Source organism: Telopea speciosissima, chromosome 10 (assembly GCF_018873765.1).
Source record: "Telopea speciosissima isolate NSW1024214 ecotype Mountain lineage chromosome 10, Tspe_v1, whole genome shotgun sequence".
Classification (NCBI taxonomy): Eukaryota; Viridiplantae; Streptophyta; class Magnoliopsida; order Proteales; family Proteaceae; genus Telopea; species Telopea speciosissima.
The window spans coordinates 45,188,822-45,206,729 of NC_057925.1; the positions used below are offsets into that span (position 1 = coordinate 45,188,822).

Here is a 17,908-nt window from a genome sequence, read left to right on the forward strand (position 1 = left end):
TACAAAGAAAGTTATTAGAACATGCAACAACTCAAGGTGTTGAGAGCAAACTTAACTCTCGCAACCAAGGAATAGAAATAAGCCAAACCGTCGTGCATGTAATCGACAAGACCATCCAGATCAGGGAGTCAGCCACAGTGTTAATCTCCCTTGAAATACAACAAAAGTAACCTAAATAAACAAGATAATGCTAATAACCTAAATAATCTTTCTAAGTAACCATCTACTTATGGTTAGATTGAATATTGACTTGAACTGGTAAAAAGAGCTCTTCATCTCCAACCACAATCATGTGCTTCCCGGATGGCAAAACCTTATAAGCTGTCTTGTCCACCAGCATCAAGCTCTTGCAGCCATTAAATGTAAAATTCAAGGTCTTGCTCTCCCCAGCTTTCAAGAACACCCTTTGGAACCCAATAACCTGTTTGATATGAGTTTCCATGATACCTTCCGGAGGCTTTGAGTAGACGATGACAGCTTCAGATCCATCCATCTTTCCCACATTTTTAACTAGAACATCAACCTCAAATTCCAACATTCTGCCACAATTGATGTCATCAACCACAACTGCTGGGCAAGGAGGCCTAGCGGCGCCGTCCTCATAAGCGAGATCACGGCAATGTTGGAGTCTTCCCAGTTTCAGGTGAAGTGCTTTACCAGAAGATACCATTGAGTATTGAAATTCGGTGTAGCTAAGACCATATCCAAAAGGATAAAGGGCTTCACCTTTGAAGAACTTATAAGTCCTTCCAGGGTACCCAAATTCAGGAACCGGCCTTAGGGACATGGAATTCATGGGCAATTTCTCTATGTAGTCATTAGTGTACCATGTAACTGGCAACTTTCCACCTATCAAACACATAAGAAACAACAACAAAAATTTAATAAAATTAATCATCAATTAGCCATCAAAACAAGGCAATAATTAAGAAGAATTAATTAGGCTTGATATAATTACTTGGATTGTGGTTTCCAAAGACAACATCAGCAATAGCACGACCACCTTCCTCACCAGGATAACCAACCCAAAGAATGCTTTGGATTTTAGGGTTATTCTTAGCAAAAGAAATATCAATACAACCTCCAGACATGACAACAAGAATGACTGGTCGACCCTTAGCAGCATTGGAGACCTGATTGATTAAATCAGTTTGTTGACCTGGAAGTTTGAGATCATCTCTATCAAATTCCTCTCTCTCAAACCCTAAATCCAAGCCAGCAACAATGATGGTAGCATCTGCATTATTTGCTGCCTCCACAGCTGCAGGAAAGTCATCTGTCTTTGTACATGGAGTTCCATCTCCACATGATTTTACAAAAATCACATTTCCATATTTAGAGAATCCATCTTTAGGAGAAGTGTACTTGCATGGAATACCTAATTAATAAGATTTAAAAAAATCAAATTATTATTGTTTTGCTAAAGGTCAGCAAAGATTTAAAATGAAAATTAAAGAAAAAGAGATAACAAATGTTTAACGTTCAGGCGTACCCAGACAAATACAAGAACACAAGAAGAGGAATTGATTTCGAAACTATCAAAGAGAAAGAGAGAGAGAGTGAGAGAGAGTCTAATACCTGCATAGTTTCCAATCATGGTATCAGTGACATTACCATTAGGTCCTACCACTGCAATGTTCTTAACTGTGGAAGAACTCAAAGGCAAAGTTTGATTGTCATTCTTAAGCATAACAATTCCTTGCCTGGCAGCATCAGCAGCTAACTCAATGTGTTCATCAGAACAAATATCCTTCTTTCCAAGAGATTCCAGAGAAGGGATTCCATCAAAGAATCCAAGTCTCATGAGCACAACATAGTTGTTCTTCAAAGCCCTATCAATGTCTCGTTCTTTGATTCTCCCATTCATCGTTGCATTCTCACCATACCTTTGGAAGTACCATCCACATTCCAAATCCAAACCTGAATTTACAGGCAAATTAAGGAGTAAGCATTTGCCAACTAGTTATAGACATTTTTTGAAACCAAACTGAAATCATAGTTGGAAAATAAGGTTTTCTGACTCGACTCGTCTTTCAGAAAAACTTGGTGACTCAGTCTTGTCAAACCCAGTCAAAGCGAGTCATGTTTTTTTTAATTTTTAATACAATAAATATATATAAATTAGTAAAATAATCAGAAAAATACAATGAACAAGAGAAGGGAATCGACGAGTTCGAGTCTGATTTGATTTATGACCCAATCATGTCATTTTTTATCTTGACCTAGTCTACACTCTTGATCAGGTTTTCAAAAATTTTGACTCAACTCGGACAACTGGCCTGAATCGCTAACTATGAATCTAAAATATTAACATTGAATAAATTATTAAATAAACAAAAAAATAAAGAGATAACCATTTATGATAAACCCATTAATTAATATTTTATAAATCAATAAATATTAAACACTTTATTAATCAATTTGATAGAGACAACACATCCAACAATACCTGCATTGAGTGATTGTGCAATAACATCTTCATTTGAATCATTAAGCCATTTTTGTCTATGAACTATTACATCCATTGAACAGCAATCAGATGTAATGTAGCTGTAACCCACAAATCATTAAAAGAATGAAAAAAAAAAAAAAAAAAGAAATGTGAGCAATTAGCAATAATAAATGTCAAAGGAGATGAAGAGACCCAATTAAAGAAAGAAAAAAAAATTAATGTGAGTACTGAGTAGTAATTAATTAGAAAAATATTTATTACCCATTAAGACCCCATTCTCCTCTAATAGTCTCTCCCAAGAGTTTTGGGTCACTGCAAGTTGGGATACCATTGACATTGTTAAAAGAACACATAACACTAACAACATCTCCTTCTCGAATACACATCTCAAAAGGACGATTAAATGTCTCTACCATATCTCTCTCAGTAACCTTCAAAAAACCAACATATAATTAATAAATAAATGGATTATTATTATATCAAATTCTAGCTAACTTATTAATTTTGTAATTAATTAAGGGAATTTAATTAATTATACCTTGGCATCAAAACTATGGCGATCAATATCATGCCACTTATCAATATCATAAGCAGTGTAATGCTTGCAACATCCACCAATCTTAAGAGGCCTTGAGTTTGGATTCCGTACATGAACAAATCCCTCAATATCCTGCAACCCTCGAACGAAATTAATCGAATAAGTTCCAATGACGAAAGGATCTTCACCCGGGGTTTCTAAGGTTCTTCCCCATCTAGGATCCCTAACCACATTAATGTTTGGGCTCCAAAAGGTCAATCCAGCGGTTCCAAGATTATACATAGCTCTGGCCTCCGTCGATGAAACCTGCAATAATTAATAATTAATTAATTAATTCTCCAATAAATTTACCATAATTAAATTTATATATGGCTACCTGGCCTATAAGCTTCCATAGAGATTCGTTGAAGGTGGCAGCAGTGAGTATAACATTAGGGAAACTTGTGGCACCAGGAACTTCTTTAGTGAATTTAGTACCAAACCCTGTAGTTGCAACTCCATGAAGGATCTCAGACCACCACTCGTAAGGGGGAAGCCCAAGTCTGAAAACCCCAGTTGAATTATCTCCCATTTGATTCATTTTCTCTGCCAATGTCATCCGATCGATCAAATCTTTGGCTCTGATTTCATATCGAAGCAATTTATCACAGAAATGGAAGTCTGACATGTCCAACCCTTGATCTGCAAATCTTTGAGGGTCACATACGTGAGTGTACTTCCTAGTTGCAGAAGAAGCATTACTGCTGGAAATTTCAGAAGCAGATGTAAGAGTGAAGAAGAACAAAACAAAAAAAGATACTAAAGCTGTGAGATTCGCCATCATGAGGCCAGAAAACTTCAAAAAAGTAAACTCAGGAAAGAAAGAGAGGAGTACTGGTGGGAGAAAGGAGCAGGAAACACTATTTATAAGTTGTAAATATCAGCTGAATATAGCTCAGCCATACATGGCAGGCTATATTCGGCTGATAATAACGGGTCACGTGGGGAGGAGACGTAGGCTGATAATAACGGGTCAGCAGGGGAGGAGACTGGAGAGAGAGAGAGAAAGAGAAACACGTGTAGTCGAGTAGTTTCAGAGGAGACTGGAGAGAGAGAAAAACATGTCTATATTCTCTCTCTCTCTCTCGTTATCAACTGGATCGGTATCCTCACATCAGATATCCATGTGATATCAAACTCCAACATATTTTGACATCAACGAAAACTGTGAAGCTGTGCACTTGTTTAAGTTAATCTGTGACATGACCACCTATAATTGGTTGACATGTAGCGTAAGGCCCAGTCAAAGTGGAGTTTGGATCCACTCCAACGACATTGAAGAGAAATCCTCTCCAATGACCTTCTCCTAACGTGATTGAATTCAAATGGGTAATTAAGATTAGGGCAAGAGACCTCTACTTGGTCGCATGATCTATTCACAAGCGTCTGGACCAATGGATGAACACGTCTGAGTATCTACCTAGGGGCAGCGATGTCATTTCAAGGTATCCTGTGAGAGGGCGTAGGAAATACCACCAAATATAGATATCTATTTTCACTTTATGATTATTACTGAAAAAAAAGGGTAATAAAGATAGGAATCTTTAAAACTTTACCATTTTATTATTTTCCATAAATGAATAATTATTTTGTGATTGTTTTTGGATTTTTTTTACGAAACATTATATATATATTTATCTATGTATACTATAAAAGTAGGTACTCTAATTCAACTACCCAAAATGCCCCTAACATCTCTCCCAAACACACAAAGATGACCGTATCCGTGTCTCTCTTGCTAGCTATCTTTCCCACGCGTTAACAGATGCTTCCCCACTCAAAATCAGGATTAAATTTTTTTTTTAATTCTAAAATACGATCGTCACTCACAAATCCTCTCCCACTCTCTATCCACGATCTCCTTCGTCACATCCTCTCTCTCTCTCTCTGTCTCTCTCTACCCCGTCAGATCTGTGGCGAATTTCTTCTGCAAAAACCTGCTATTTTGTTTTCCCAAAAAATACTGACTTGGATTTAAGTAATATAGATAAAACAAAATGACATATGGGATTGTATTAATTCTAATTTTCATTTTTTTGTGCAAAAACCTAATTGTAGAGCTACTGGTTTGTTGAAGATTTTGCTGTTGGAATCAGGAGCGCTTCACATCAGTTAATCAAAACTGCTTCGATTAGGTATGGGTTTAAATTTATGTCCAAATCTCTATTTTTTTAATTTAGTATATTTGGTTTGTAACCCCTGCAAGAGCAGCAAACTCATGGTTGTGAAAATTACCAAGCACAAAAGACATGACATGAAGAAAATCTGTACCAAGCACGGTGTTAATGAATACCACATCTTGAAATGACAAATGAGAACTTTAGTATAAATAAAAGATGAAAATATATCCTATAAATACCATGTATAGAAACTCCATAAATATTCTCATCACCCTTCCAATAAGGTTGACCATCTCAAAGGTTCTTCAACGGATAGTTCCTTTTGGGGTAACCAATATGACCTGAAAAATGATATATCTCATGGATTGTTTGAACAAATTTTTTTCTTCTAAATATGGAGAAACTCCAAAAAATAGAAATTTTCATAGGGTGTCTTCTGTTTGTACAAAACTTCATAGTTCGGCGTCTTTCCCTTGTTTTAATTTTTACCTCAAAAGTTTAATACAATTTTCTTTGGTTACATTTTCTTTAATTTAGTATAATGAAAGAACCATATTAATTTCAATTATATAGTATAGATTTGAATTGCATTCTTTGGTTACATTTTCTTTAATTTAGTACAATGAAAGAACAATATTAATTATAGTTTTATATTATAGATTTGAATTTCCATTTCGTCAAGTTCGAACAAAACTTAAATACTTTGAATGCTGCGATTTTCATTATGTGTGCTAAGATTTAGCTGGGCAGTCCTGTTAAGAAAACAACGCCCAAGAGTAGTGATTTGCAGAAGAAAAACGAAAATGAAGAAAAACACACAACACATAACACAGAGATTTACGTGGTTCACCCCCAAGATGGGAAGCTACGTCCACGGCCGAGCAACAAAATAGGTTTCACTATCTTTGAAATGTTACAAACCCTAACACACAGTCCTCCCATAGAAAAGAACAATATAGAGAAGCCCTAACTCTGAAGTATAGAAATACCCCCAGGCCCAAAAATTGCCAAACTGGACAAATGTCGAAAAAGTACTCATTTAGAAGGTCTCGACGAGTTCAACACAACTCATCGCCTTTGACGTGATGTACGCCCTTCTAGGCCATCCAAGGTCGTTTCAAGGCCGAAATGGCCCTTTGAAGACCCTCTAAACGACTTTTTGAACCGAAATCAGGCTTCACCAATAACAAGTCCCAATCTATGCTATCATGCAGTTAAATAATCATGTAATGATTAAAAATTTCCTACCAACCCAGGTCCATTATATCTATATAGTGGAGGTGTAGAAAACTCCAAGTCCACCGCTCTAATAGAATCACCCAGAAAGGAATCTCAAAATCCATATTTTTTTCTTCCAGGCTGACCATCATCACTACTTTGGGCACGTGTACAAGCCACCTAGTACGTCACCTTGGCCAGAACTTGACACCATTTGAAAGTCCATCAGATGGAGAATCTAATGCACCCATGGTACCACCTATGGGGCCTACCAATCACTCAAAACAATGCTCCAAAGACCTGCTCAGAATCATCTTTGCATGTAACTTGTAAAATCATTTTTTTTGTTGTTTTGTGTTTTTTTTTTTTTTACAGAATGCAAGCTACAAATGTCATGGTAGACCATTGATCATAAAGTGATGCACATGAAGAACCGAGCAATACTAACCAAAGCTCGAATGTTTGGGCGTAAACATGCGACTAAGAACAGACCACCTCCAAAAATAAGGATGCATATAATAACAAAGTGTAGAACTTGAAGAATATCTCATGTGGATGAGTTGCACTCAAATTTCCAAGGAACCCAGCGACTTCAGCAATAATCCCTCCATCTGGGAATGGAGTCACCCAATATACAACATTAAGCTCAAACCTCAACTCTAGAATTTGACCTTGATTCTCTACTGATGAAGTTGATAGTTGTGTACGTGATGAAGAAGGTCAAGGTTGAGAAGCAGTCGGTTCTGAGATGTTAGCAACAACTTAGGGTTCACTTCCAATGGACTAGAAGTAGCAGAATCTTGATCTACAATATCAATTCCGGTTGGTGTGCTTGGAGTAACCTCATCAGTAGTTTCTAGAATCATTACCTCTGCATTATGTTCACCAAAGTACCAGGCATGCAAGATTGAAGAAACTGCAGCTATAGCGCACATGGCTAAAGTATCTAACATCTTAGCTTTAGTATGAAATTTGTAACTAAGAAGGTAAACCGGTGGAATGGCCTCTGAAGATGAGTGCAGGAACATCCGCGGGATGAAGAAATTGAAACCAGTAAGCCCAAAGATTACTTAAATCTGATTTATATTGAAGGAGTTATGTTTCGGTCAAACTTAATTTGGTGTGTGCGACTGCTGTCAAAATCACTCTGAATGAATATATTTTTTTGGACATCGAAACAAATGAATATTTCATCGCACTTTTGGTTTTTAGCAACGTTTTATCAATACGATTTATGGAATTTTTAGATTTGAGAAAAACCCCAACATTAGAATGTTGAAAATTGCATCTACCGTCGACAATCCAGTTTTTATTCTTAAACTGGGGGATTGACTTTTTTTCCTTTTGGAATTTGATTTTTTAACTATTTTTATTGGATTCAAATAGGGGGTAGTTGTTTATTTATGAATAATATCTTAAGTAATTAAGTGTCTGTCCTAATTTCTGGAATAAGTAAGTGTCTGTCCTAATTTCCCACTAAGTAAAACTCCTATTTGGATTTTATTTTTCCCACTAAGTGAAATTCCTATTTGGATTTTATTTTTCCCACTAAGTGAAACTCCTATTTGGATTTTATTTTTGCAAAATCCGATAGTGCTAATGTGTTTAAATGACCTAAAATAGGTCGAGTACAAAGTTTCAGACCCTTAAATGACCTATTTGGTATCAAAAGTGGACATCACATCACGAGTTTGAGTCATGGAAAGGACTACCTAGGAAATGGCTACCTAAAGTAGAGTGAAAGCCATCAAAAAAGGGTTACTACTGCCAGACAAAAACCCTAGAGCATAATGGATTCACTTGGAGAGGGCTACCTATAGCTAGAGTGAGAGCCGCCAACTACGAAGCATGGTGGCCTGTTATGTGCCTAATAGAGCTCAATTTAGTGTATGGGTGCTAGATTGGACCAACTTAGTATGAATAGATTAAAAAGTTTGATTAATGCATTCCATTAAATCTGGAGCTTTTGGCATATACATAACAACATGATATGGAGAGCATGTAAGCTAACTGACTTGCTTTTCCTCCGCCACCAAGAGAAGAGCAGCTCCATCGTTGGGAACCCAGGCCAAATTTCATTGAAGTATGAAAGCAGCTCAGTCCAGACATGACTCGAGAAAGGACATTCAATGAAGAGGTGTGCACATGACTCTCTTTCGACCTGGCACGTCTCACATCGTGAAGCTAGTGGAATAGCTTTGTGAATTACTTTCTCATCCGTTGGAAGGGCCCCATGCAAGAGTCGCCATCCAAACAAGGAGCTTCTTGGGTGAAGATCCCGTTGCCATATCGCCCAGCACCCCTCCATTGGCTCTCCCTTCAACCTCAAAGCTTCCCATGCCGATTTCACCGAAAACATACCTGAGCTTGTGTGAGCCCAAACCCACAGGTCTTCCCTTGCCGTTGCTCTAATTCCAAGGCCTTGTATTTTATTGAAAGCACTTATGAGTGCTGTTGCCGAGACTTGAGGGAAAGTCCAAATATCTCCATTTAAAAAGTCAGTTAGCTTACCAGCTGTATGGGGGGTGCTTCTAATTGTGGGTTGTCAGCAGCTCTGATATGAACGAAATAGAAGAAGATACGACAATCTCAGAGGCACACCGATGCATGTAGTGAAGCACTGTCTAAGAGAGATTTCGGGCTCTCTCGCATCAAAGAGGTGCAAGTCAAATCAGTCCAAGACCTGGTGTTGGCAAGAAGATTCCATGTTATGACCTCCAGACCACAGGCAAAATCAATCATGGAAGTAAGGTGGCGGCATCCTCCACTGGGTTGGATCAAACTTAATATCGATGGATCATCCCTAGGAAATCTAGGGTCTTCAGGAGCGGGGGGAACCTTTCTGGATAATCTTGGCACTGTAATCAGGAGTTTCACGACCTACTAAGGAGTGGGGACAAACTTTAATGCAGAATTAGCAGCCTTCTTAGAGGGGATTAAGGTTGTGAAGGATCTTCATATTGGCTATCTATGGGTGGAATGTGGTTCGACATCAGTGGTCTCATCTATTCTATCAACTAAATTGCCTTGGAATTATGTGCAACAATGGTGGGCGATTGCAGCTTATCTTGATTCAATTTAGTGGCGTATAACGAATTGTTACCGAGAAGTCAATACAATAGCTGATGCACTAGCCAAGAAGGCAGCAATCTTTAAAGAGTCACGCATCTGGGTCTCAGTCCCGAATTTTTTAGCCCATGCAACTATATGGGAAGCTATGAAACGCCCATATCACATATTCTAACCAATGTTGGGGCGTGGTGGGTTTCTTATTTGTTGAACTAAGGGTGATTTTGTAACTTTATTTTATCATTAATATACATTGCTGATCTTTAGCAAAAAAAAGATATGGAGAGCATGTACATGAATTTAAAATTAATTAACCAACAAAATATGCAAATTTAAATAGCAACCTGAATTATATATAATTGTAAAAGTAAAAGTTTACTACATGTTTACTTATTAAGACTCTCAACAAACTGACCCCGTGCATGTATTGCACATATAACCATCCCTAACTCCTGCTGGTGTTTGAGGAAGAAAAAAAAAAAAACAAGATAATGCTAATAACCTAAATAATCTTTCTAAGTAACCATCTAGTTTTGGTTAGATTGAATATTGACTTGAACTGGTAAAAAGAGCTCTTCATCTCCAACCACAATCATGTGCTCCCCGGAAGGCAAAACCTTATAAGCTGTCTTGTCCACCAGCATCAAGCTCTTGCAGCCATTAAATGTAAACTTCAAGGTCTTGCTCTCCCCAGCTTTCAAGAACACCTTTTGGAACCCAATAACCTGTTTGATATGAGTTTCCACGACACCTTCTGGAGGCTTTGAATAGACGATGACAACTTCAGATCCATCCATCTTTCCCACATTTTGAACTTGAACATCAACCTCAAATTCCAACTCTTTCCCACAATTGATGTCATCAACCACAACTGCTGGGCAAGGAGGACTAGCGGCGCCGTCCTCGTAAGCGAGATCACGGCAATGTTGGAGTCTTCCCAGTTTCAGGTGAAGTGCTTTACCAGAAGATTCCATTGAGTACTGAAATTGGGTGTAGCTAAGACCATATCCAAAAGGATAAAGGGTTTCACCTTTGAAGAACTTATACGTCCTTCCAGGGTACCCAAATTCAGGAACTGGCCTTAGGGACATGGAATTCATGGGCAACTTGTCTGTGTAGTCATTAGTGTACCATGTAACTGGCAACTTTCCACCTATCAAACACATAAGGAAGAAAAAAAATTAAATAGAATTAATCATCAATTAGCCATCAAAACAAGGCAATAATTAAGAAGAATTAATTAAGGGTTAATATATTTACTTGGATTGTGGTTTCCAAAAACAACATCAGCAATAGCACGACCACCTTCCTCACCAGGATAACCAACCCAAAGAATGCTTTGGATTTTAGGGTTATTCTTAGCAAAAGAAATATCAATACAACCTCCAGACATGACAACAAGAATGACTGGTCCACCCTTAGCAGCATTGGAGACTTGATTGATTAAATCAGTTTGTTGACCTGGAAGTTTGAGATCATCTCTATCAAATTCCTCTCTCTCAAACCCTAAATCCAAGCCAGCAACAATGATGGTAGCATCTGCATTATTTGCTGCCTCCACAGCTGCAGGAAAGTCATCTGTCTCTGTACATGCAGTTCCATCTCCACATGATTTTACAAAAGTCACATTTCCATATTTAGAGAATCCATCTTTAGGAGAAGTGTACTTGCATGGAATACCTAATTAATAAGATAAAATCAAATTATTATATATCAGCATTTGATTTCGAAACTATCAGAGAGAGAGAGAGAGAGAGAGAGAGAGTCTAATACCTGCATAGTTTCCAATCATGGTAACAGTGACATTACCATTAGGTCCTACCACTGCAATGTTCTTAACTGTGGAAGAACTCAAAGGCAAAGTTTGATTGTCATTCTTAAGCATAACAATTCCTTGCCTGGCAGCATCAGCAGCTAACTCAATGTGTTCATCAGAGCAAATATCCTTCTTTCCAAGAGATTCCAGAGAAGGGATTCCATCAAAGAATCCAAGTCTCATGAGCACAACATAGTTGTTCTTCAAAGCCCTATCAATGTCTCCTTCTTTGATTCTCCCAATCATCGTCGCATTCTCACCATAATCTTGGAAGTACCATCCACATTCCAAATCCAAACCTGAATTTACAGGCAAATTAATAATTAAATAAACAGAAAATTAAGGATTAAGTAAGCATTTGCCAACTAGTTGTGGACATTTTTTGAAACCAAACTGAAATCATAATTGGAAAACAAGGTCGTTTGACTCGACTCGTCTTGGGTTTATACCATTGAACAAGAGAAGGGAGTCGAAGAGTTGAGGGTTTCTTATTGTTTTATAATACGGATTTGTCATGACTCAGGTAAAAATACCTAATCTTAAAGACAGGCCCCAGTCACCAACTATGAGTCTTAAATATTAAGATTGAATAAATTATTAAATAAACAGAAAAAAGAGATATCCATTTGTGGTAAACCCATTAATTAATATTTTTTAAATCAATAAGTATTAATGACTTTATTAATCAATTTGATAGACACATGCACATCCAACAATACCTGCGTTGAGTGATTGTGCAATAACATCTTCATTTGAATCACCTAGCCATGTTTGGTTATGAACGATTACATCCATTGAATAGCAATCAGATACAATGTAGCTGTAACCCACAAATTTTTAAAGAAGAAAAAAAAAAAAAAAAACAAGAAACATTGTCAGCAATTAGCAATAATAAATGTGAAAGGAGATGAAGAGACCCACTTAAAAAAGGAAAAAAAAAAATTAACGTGAGTAGTAGTAATTAAAAAGCAATATATTTATTACCCATTAAGACCCCATTCTCCTCTAATAGTCTCTCTCAAGAGTTTTGGGTCACTGCAAGCTGGGATACCATTGACATTGTTAAAAGAACACATAACACTAACAACATCTCCTTCTCGAATACACATCTCAAAAGGACGATTAAATGTCTCTACCATATCTCTCTCAGCAACCTTCACAAAACCAACATATATAATTAATAAATAAATGAATTATTATTATATCAAATTCTTAAAAACACAATTATTAATTTTGTGCATTAATTAATTAATTAATTATAGCGTACCTTAGCATCATAAGAATGGCGATCCACTTCATACCACTTATCAATATCATAAGCAGTGTAATGCTTGCAACATCCACCAATCTTAAGAGGCCTTGAGTTTGGATTAGGTACATCAACAAATCCCTCAATATCCTGCAACCCTCGAACGAAATTAATCGAATAAGTTCCAATGACGAAGGGATCTTCACCAGGGGTTTCTAAGGTTCTTCCCCATCTAGGATCCCTAACCACATTAATGTTTGGGCTCCAAAAGGTCAATCCAGCGGTTCCAAGATTATACATAGCTCTGGCCTCCGTCGATGAAACCTGTAATATATTAATAATTAATTGATTATTAGTCAATTATAACAACATTAATAATTAATTAATTAATTATTAATTCTCTAATAAATTTACCATAATAAATTTATATATAAATATATATTGGGTACGACGGCTACCTGGCCTATAAGCTTCCATAGAGATTCATTGAAGGTGGCAGCAGTGAGGATAACAGTAGGGAAACTTGTGGCACCAGGAACTTCTTTAGTGAATTTAGTACCAAAGCCTGTAGATGCAACTCCATGAAGAATCTCAGACCACCACTCGTAAGGGGGAAGCCCAAGTCTGAAAACCCCAGTTGAATTATCTCCCATTTGCTTCACTTTCTCTGCCAATGTCATCCTGTCGATCAAATCTTTGGCTCTGATTTCATATGGAACCAATTTATCACAGAAAAGGAAGGCTGACATGTCCAACCCTTGATCTGCAAACCTTTGAGGGTCACATACGTGAGTGTAATTCCTAGTTGCAGAAGAAACATTACTGCTGGAAATTTCAAAAGCATCTAATGTAAGAGTGAAGAACAACAAAACAAAAAAAGATAGTAAAGCTGTGAGATTCGCCATCATGAGGCCGGAACACTTCAAAAAAATAAACTCAGGAGAGAAAGAGAGGAATGGTGGGAGAAAGGAGAGGTTAAGGAACACTATTTATAGCGGATAGCGGATTAGCGGGTGGGGAGGAGAGAGAGAGACAAAGAGAAACACGTCTAGTTTCAGGATACATCACTTCATCTCTCTCTTTATCAACCGGATTGTTATTCTCACATCACATTCTTATCTAGCATAGGATAGTAGTGTCCCAGCACATTCGGGTCTCTCATCTCTACTATCCATATTAATTATCTATATTGGAAATGGGCTTAGGTTCGGGAATGGCTCACAGTCGTTCAGATGGAATCCATTCCATATGGACGTATGTGATCGTGATCCTATCTCTCCATATTGATAGCGTGAGGTCCAGCCATAGTGGAGTCTGGATCCACTCCAACGACATTGAAGAGAAATCCTCTCCAATGACCTTCTAACCTGATTGAGTTCAAATAGGCAGGTAATTAAGATTAGGGCAAGAGATCTCTACTTGATCGCATGATCTATTCACAAGCGTCTGAGCCAATGGGTGAACATGTTTGAGTATCTACACAGGGGCAGAGACGTCATCTCAAGGTGCCCCGTTAGGAGACGTAGGAAACACCACCAAGTATAGATATCTATTTTCACTTTAAGATTATTACCGAAAAAAAATAGGTAAAAAAAATAGGAACTTTAAAACTTTACCTATAAATCATAATCAGGTATCATGGTTATATCGTATCATGGTAATCTTTTGTTATTTGAGTTAACTTTTAGTTAGTTGGGTAGGGTAAGTACTTGTCTTTGGGTTATCTTTGATCACGTGCGTCCGATTGTTAAAGTTATCTTCTATTATTTACATTCTTTCGTAAGTTATCGAGTTGGATTGTAATCCAATAAAGGACTCTTGAATAACAAAGGTGATCCACATTGGAATTTCCCTACGAGAATTAGTGTTTGTACGAGGACTTCCCCCTCCCCCTCCCCCTCCCCCACGTGGGAGATACTTGGAATTGATACGTGATCGTATCATGATATTCCTTGTGCCATATTCTTAAGTGTGTCAGAACGGGACCGGAACCGATTGTTGATGATAAATCGAATCGCATCGTAGAAAAATAATTCTGTTTTGGTTTTATAGATTTTCTTTTCGGTTCGATTTGGATTTGCACCACAAAATCGTGGTTCTAAATCGAATAAGAAATCGGAAAAATCAAATAGAAACCAATATCTCTCACTCGAATACTACTAATCCATGCATCAATTGGATTAATTAATAACATAATCATTAATTTAATAAATATAATTATTGATCATACTTGAAATATGAACAAATTGAAAATGATGGATGATGTTAAAATGGATTAGCAAAACCCTATTTTCTAATATAAGAAATAGTTTGTTTATCATGTGAGAATGGAAAAGGAAAAAAAAATAGAAAAACAAAGAATAGAAAAGGAAAAGGACAGGTAAGGATAGAAAGTTTTCTTTTTTTATCACATATGCATGGGAAATATGATGTGTAAAGGAGACCAAGAGAGAATAAGGAACATGGAAAATAAAGGCATTGAAAATCGAGGTTGTCTTCATTACTATTTTCCAAAATCGACACTACACAAAATGCATGGAAACTGGTTGTTGATCGGATAATGAAAACCGAATAGAAATCGGTAAAATCAGACTATACGCAAAAATTTTGGCTGATTCCTATCCGGTTCGATTTTGATTTTACCTTATCAAAATGTAAACCGCACCGCAACCGAATCGAATAACCAAAACCACACCGTTTGACACCTTTGATATTCTTGTGTTCTATGCATGCATATAAGCTAGACTTTTCTTTGCTTGCATTCATAAATTGATTTAGGTAATTCCATGTTGTTCATAATTTTTCATACTATGATTATCATGTCTTAGGGCTTGTAACATGTTTTTGTTTTTTTTTATCCTCTTCATTCAGTTCTTCCTTCTTTTGAATATGATTTTACCGATGAATTAGGGTTTTATCGGATAATATGTGTCTTTATCACCTTTTGTCGATGTTTTCATGTTTTCATCGTGTTTTTTTACCATTGATTCAAATTTCATTGCTATTTTCCAATTTTTCATGATTTTATTAGAATTTTCTAGGTTTAGTTTAGCCCTAAGGGTATTTTTGTATCTTCACTATTTTGTTTATATAGGAGTTTTTATTTTAATTTTACCATGTTTAGGGTTTTTTAAAGAGGTCTTCTTATTTTTCCTTAATCTTCTTTGATGTTCTAGGGTTGTCTGTAAATATGTCATTCTTTTTATTTTACATTTGTGTATATTAAACGTAGTTTTGTAGTCATATATATATATATATATATATATATATCAAAGAGCTTGCATGAAGGGGGATTATATCATATAGTTTAAAGGATTTAAATAAAGTGATATGAAGTCCAATCATCCAATTAAGTAGAGAATCATCTTACCTTCAACACTCAAGGCATAGATCCAATTGTGAAGTCTAATCCTCATGGGTTTGATCTACGAGTAAGGATTCAAGAATAGATTAGCTGGAGTGTTGATGTAACAGATACAATATCAAGAACATGTGGAGATGTTATCTAAAGAGTTTGAAAATATCACTTTCTCCTATTTATCAAGAGATAATAATCGCTTCGCCAATGCACCAGCAACTTTGGCATCCATGGCTGAAATGGAATCCAAAACAAAAATACCCATTCTCAATTAAACTAAGGGCCTCTTTCGTATCATTTTTTATTTTCAGTTTCTGACACATAAACGTTTTTATAAGTATTTGATACAATTTATGGATCCTATTTCTATTTACAGAACATCAAAATAATTGAAAACACCACCAAAATGATAATGGTACTATAGATTATGATCAAAACCGATTTTGTGTCATTTTTTCGCTGACTTTAAGTAGCATGTGCCTATAAGTCCAGTCCCAAAATAGAGGGTAGAAGCGTCATTTTTACCTTTAATTAGAAATATATATAACTCCTGACCGACCCCTTGTTCTTCATCTTCTTCTTCCTCCTGTAACCCCACCCGCCCCACCATCCTTTGTTCCACCCCTACCACCATCCACTCGCCCCTCTTCTTCTTTCAACAACCCCACTCGCCTCCCACCCCTGTAGCAACCCAAACCATGGCCGCTGACATTGCCCAGGTCTCCATTCAGTAATCTCTTCTTCTTTATCCTTACCTGCAATCTCTCTTCTTCTTCTTCTTCATCTTCTCCAATATTCCAGTCTCCAATCTCCTTCTTCTTCTTCTTTGAGAAACCCCACCCCTGCTGCTACGGCATCAATTGAGCTACCATTGTCAGGAGGGGGATTCACATCAGTGTTAGGCTGTGGGTTCTGACCAGGGAGCTACCTCCTTAAGAAGAAAGAGAGAAGGAGAGAGAGAGAGATAGAACAAAATAGTTGGCTGGCTTTCATTAATGACCCAAGGTCCATTTAAATACAATTCATAATATCTGTAACATTTCTAACTTTTCTGTTATTCATCAGCCTATCCCTTCCTTATAATCATCCAAATTAGTAGGTCTTGTACGATGCCTTGTGATCCTTTTCAATGGCTGAGTCATGGCGGTTGCTTCACATTTTGTGCCAGCTCCATCAGGTTCTATGCCAGTTGGTTCCATGTGTTCTTGAGAGATCATATCAATTGCACACATTCGAATGCCGAACAGGAGATCTTCTTCGTTGACACTCCTAGCTATTCTCCTCATGCTGTCTGTAGTTCTCTTGATGCTTCTCGCGCATAACGTGTAAAACTAGTAAACTGCCACGTGCATTAGGAAGCGAAGAAGGCTGTGATTCATCTCCAACGGAGTTGGAATACTTTCCTGCGCTATCGCGTTATCAATCCAATCCTACATTTCCACGTGTTAGAAGAAATGCCCATCATGCATCCGACGGTCACTTCTACTTGTCCGTTTGCTTGTGGGTGAGCTACCGAGATGGGTCGGAAGTCAATGTGGAAGTGCTCGCAGAATTCTCGGAAGGCCGGGTTATTGAATTGCACGCCATTATCAGTGATGAGAACTTTCGGTAGCCCGAACCGGTAGATGACCTTATCTCGGAAAAATTTTTCCATGTTCTTCTCATGATGGTGGCAAGGGGCTCGGCCTCGACCCACTTGGTGAAGTAATCGATCGCCACTACTACGTATTTTTGTTTCCCGACGCCGGGTGAAATCTCCGAGAATGTCCATTCCCCACATAGCGAATGGGATTGGGCTCAGCATTGAGGTTAATTTTGTTGCTTGGTCGGCTTGGGATTGGCGCGAACAGTTGGCACTTCTCACATGTTTTCACGTATTTCATGGCCTCTTCTTGCATTCGTGGCCAATAGAATCCTTGCCGAAGTATCTTGTATGCAAGAGCTCGGCCGCCCATGTGACTCCCGCATATTCCCTCATGCACCTCGGCTAATGCATATTCGGCCCCCTTCGGTCCCGGACATCGGAGAAGAGGGGCCGAGATTGCCCTT

At 37.5% G+C, this 17,908-nt stretch overlaps 2 protein-coding genes across 2 annotated transcripts; both read right to left on the minus strand.

The window, feature by feature from the left end:
- Positions 1-204: 204 nt before the first annotated feature.
- LOC122643633 (beta-xylosidase/alpha-L-arabinofuranosidase 2-like) lies at positions 205-3,810 on the minus strand. Its single transcript, XM_043837240.1, has 7 exons — positions 3,367-3,810; positions 2,991-3,296; positions 2,714-2,883; positions 2,450-2,550; positions 1,579-1,920; positions 959-1,378; positions 205-849 (listed from the first exon to the last, which is right to left on the minus strand). Exons 1-7 carry the CDS (start codon positions 3,808-3,810, stop codon positions 224-226), a joined length of 2,409 nt encoding a protein of 802 aa, XP_043693175.1. The 3' UTR covers positions 205-223.
- Positions 3,811-9,914: 6,104 nt separating this feature from the next.
- Positions 9,915-13,334, minus strand: LOC122642781 (beta-xylosidase/alpha-L-arabinofuranosidase 1-like). Its single transcript, XM_043836361.1, has 7 exons — positions 12,960-13,334; positions 12,520-12,825; positions 12,237-12,406; positions 11,972-12,072; positions 11,210-11,551; positions 10,697-11,116; positions 9,915-10,589 (listed from the first exon to the last, which is right to left on the minus strand). The coding sequence occupies exons 1-7, from the start codon at positions 13,248-13,250 to the stop codon at positions 9,964-9,966; spliced, it is 2,256 nt and encodes a 751-aa protein (XP_043692296.1). The 5' UTR covers positions 13,251-13,334; the 3' UTR covers positions 9,915-9,963.
- Between the last annotated feature and the right edge of the window lie 4,574 nt (positions 13,335-17,908).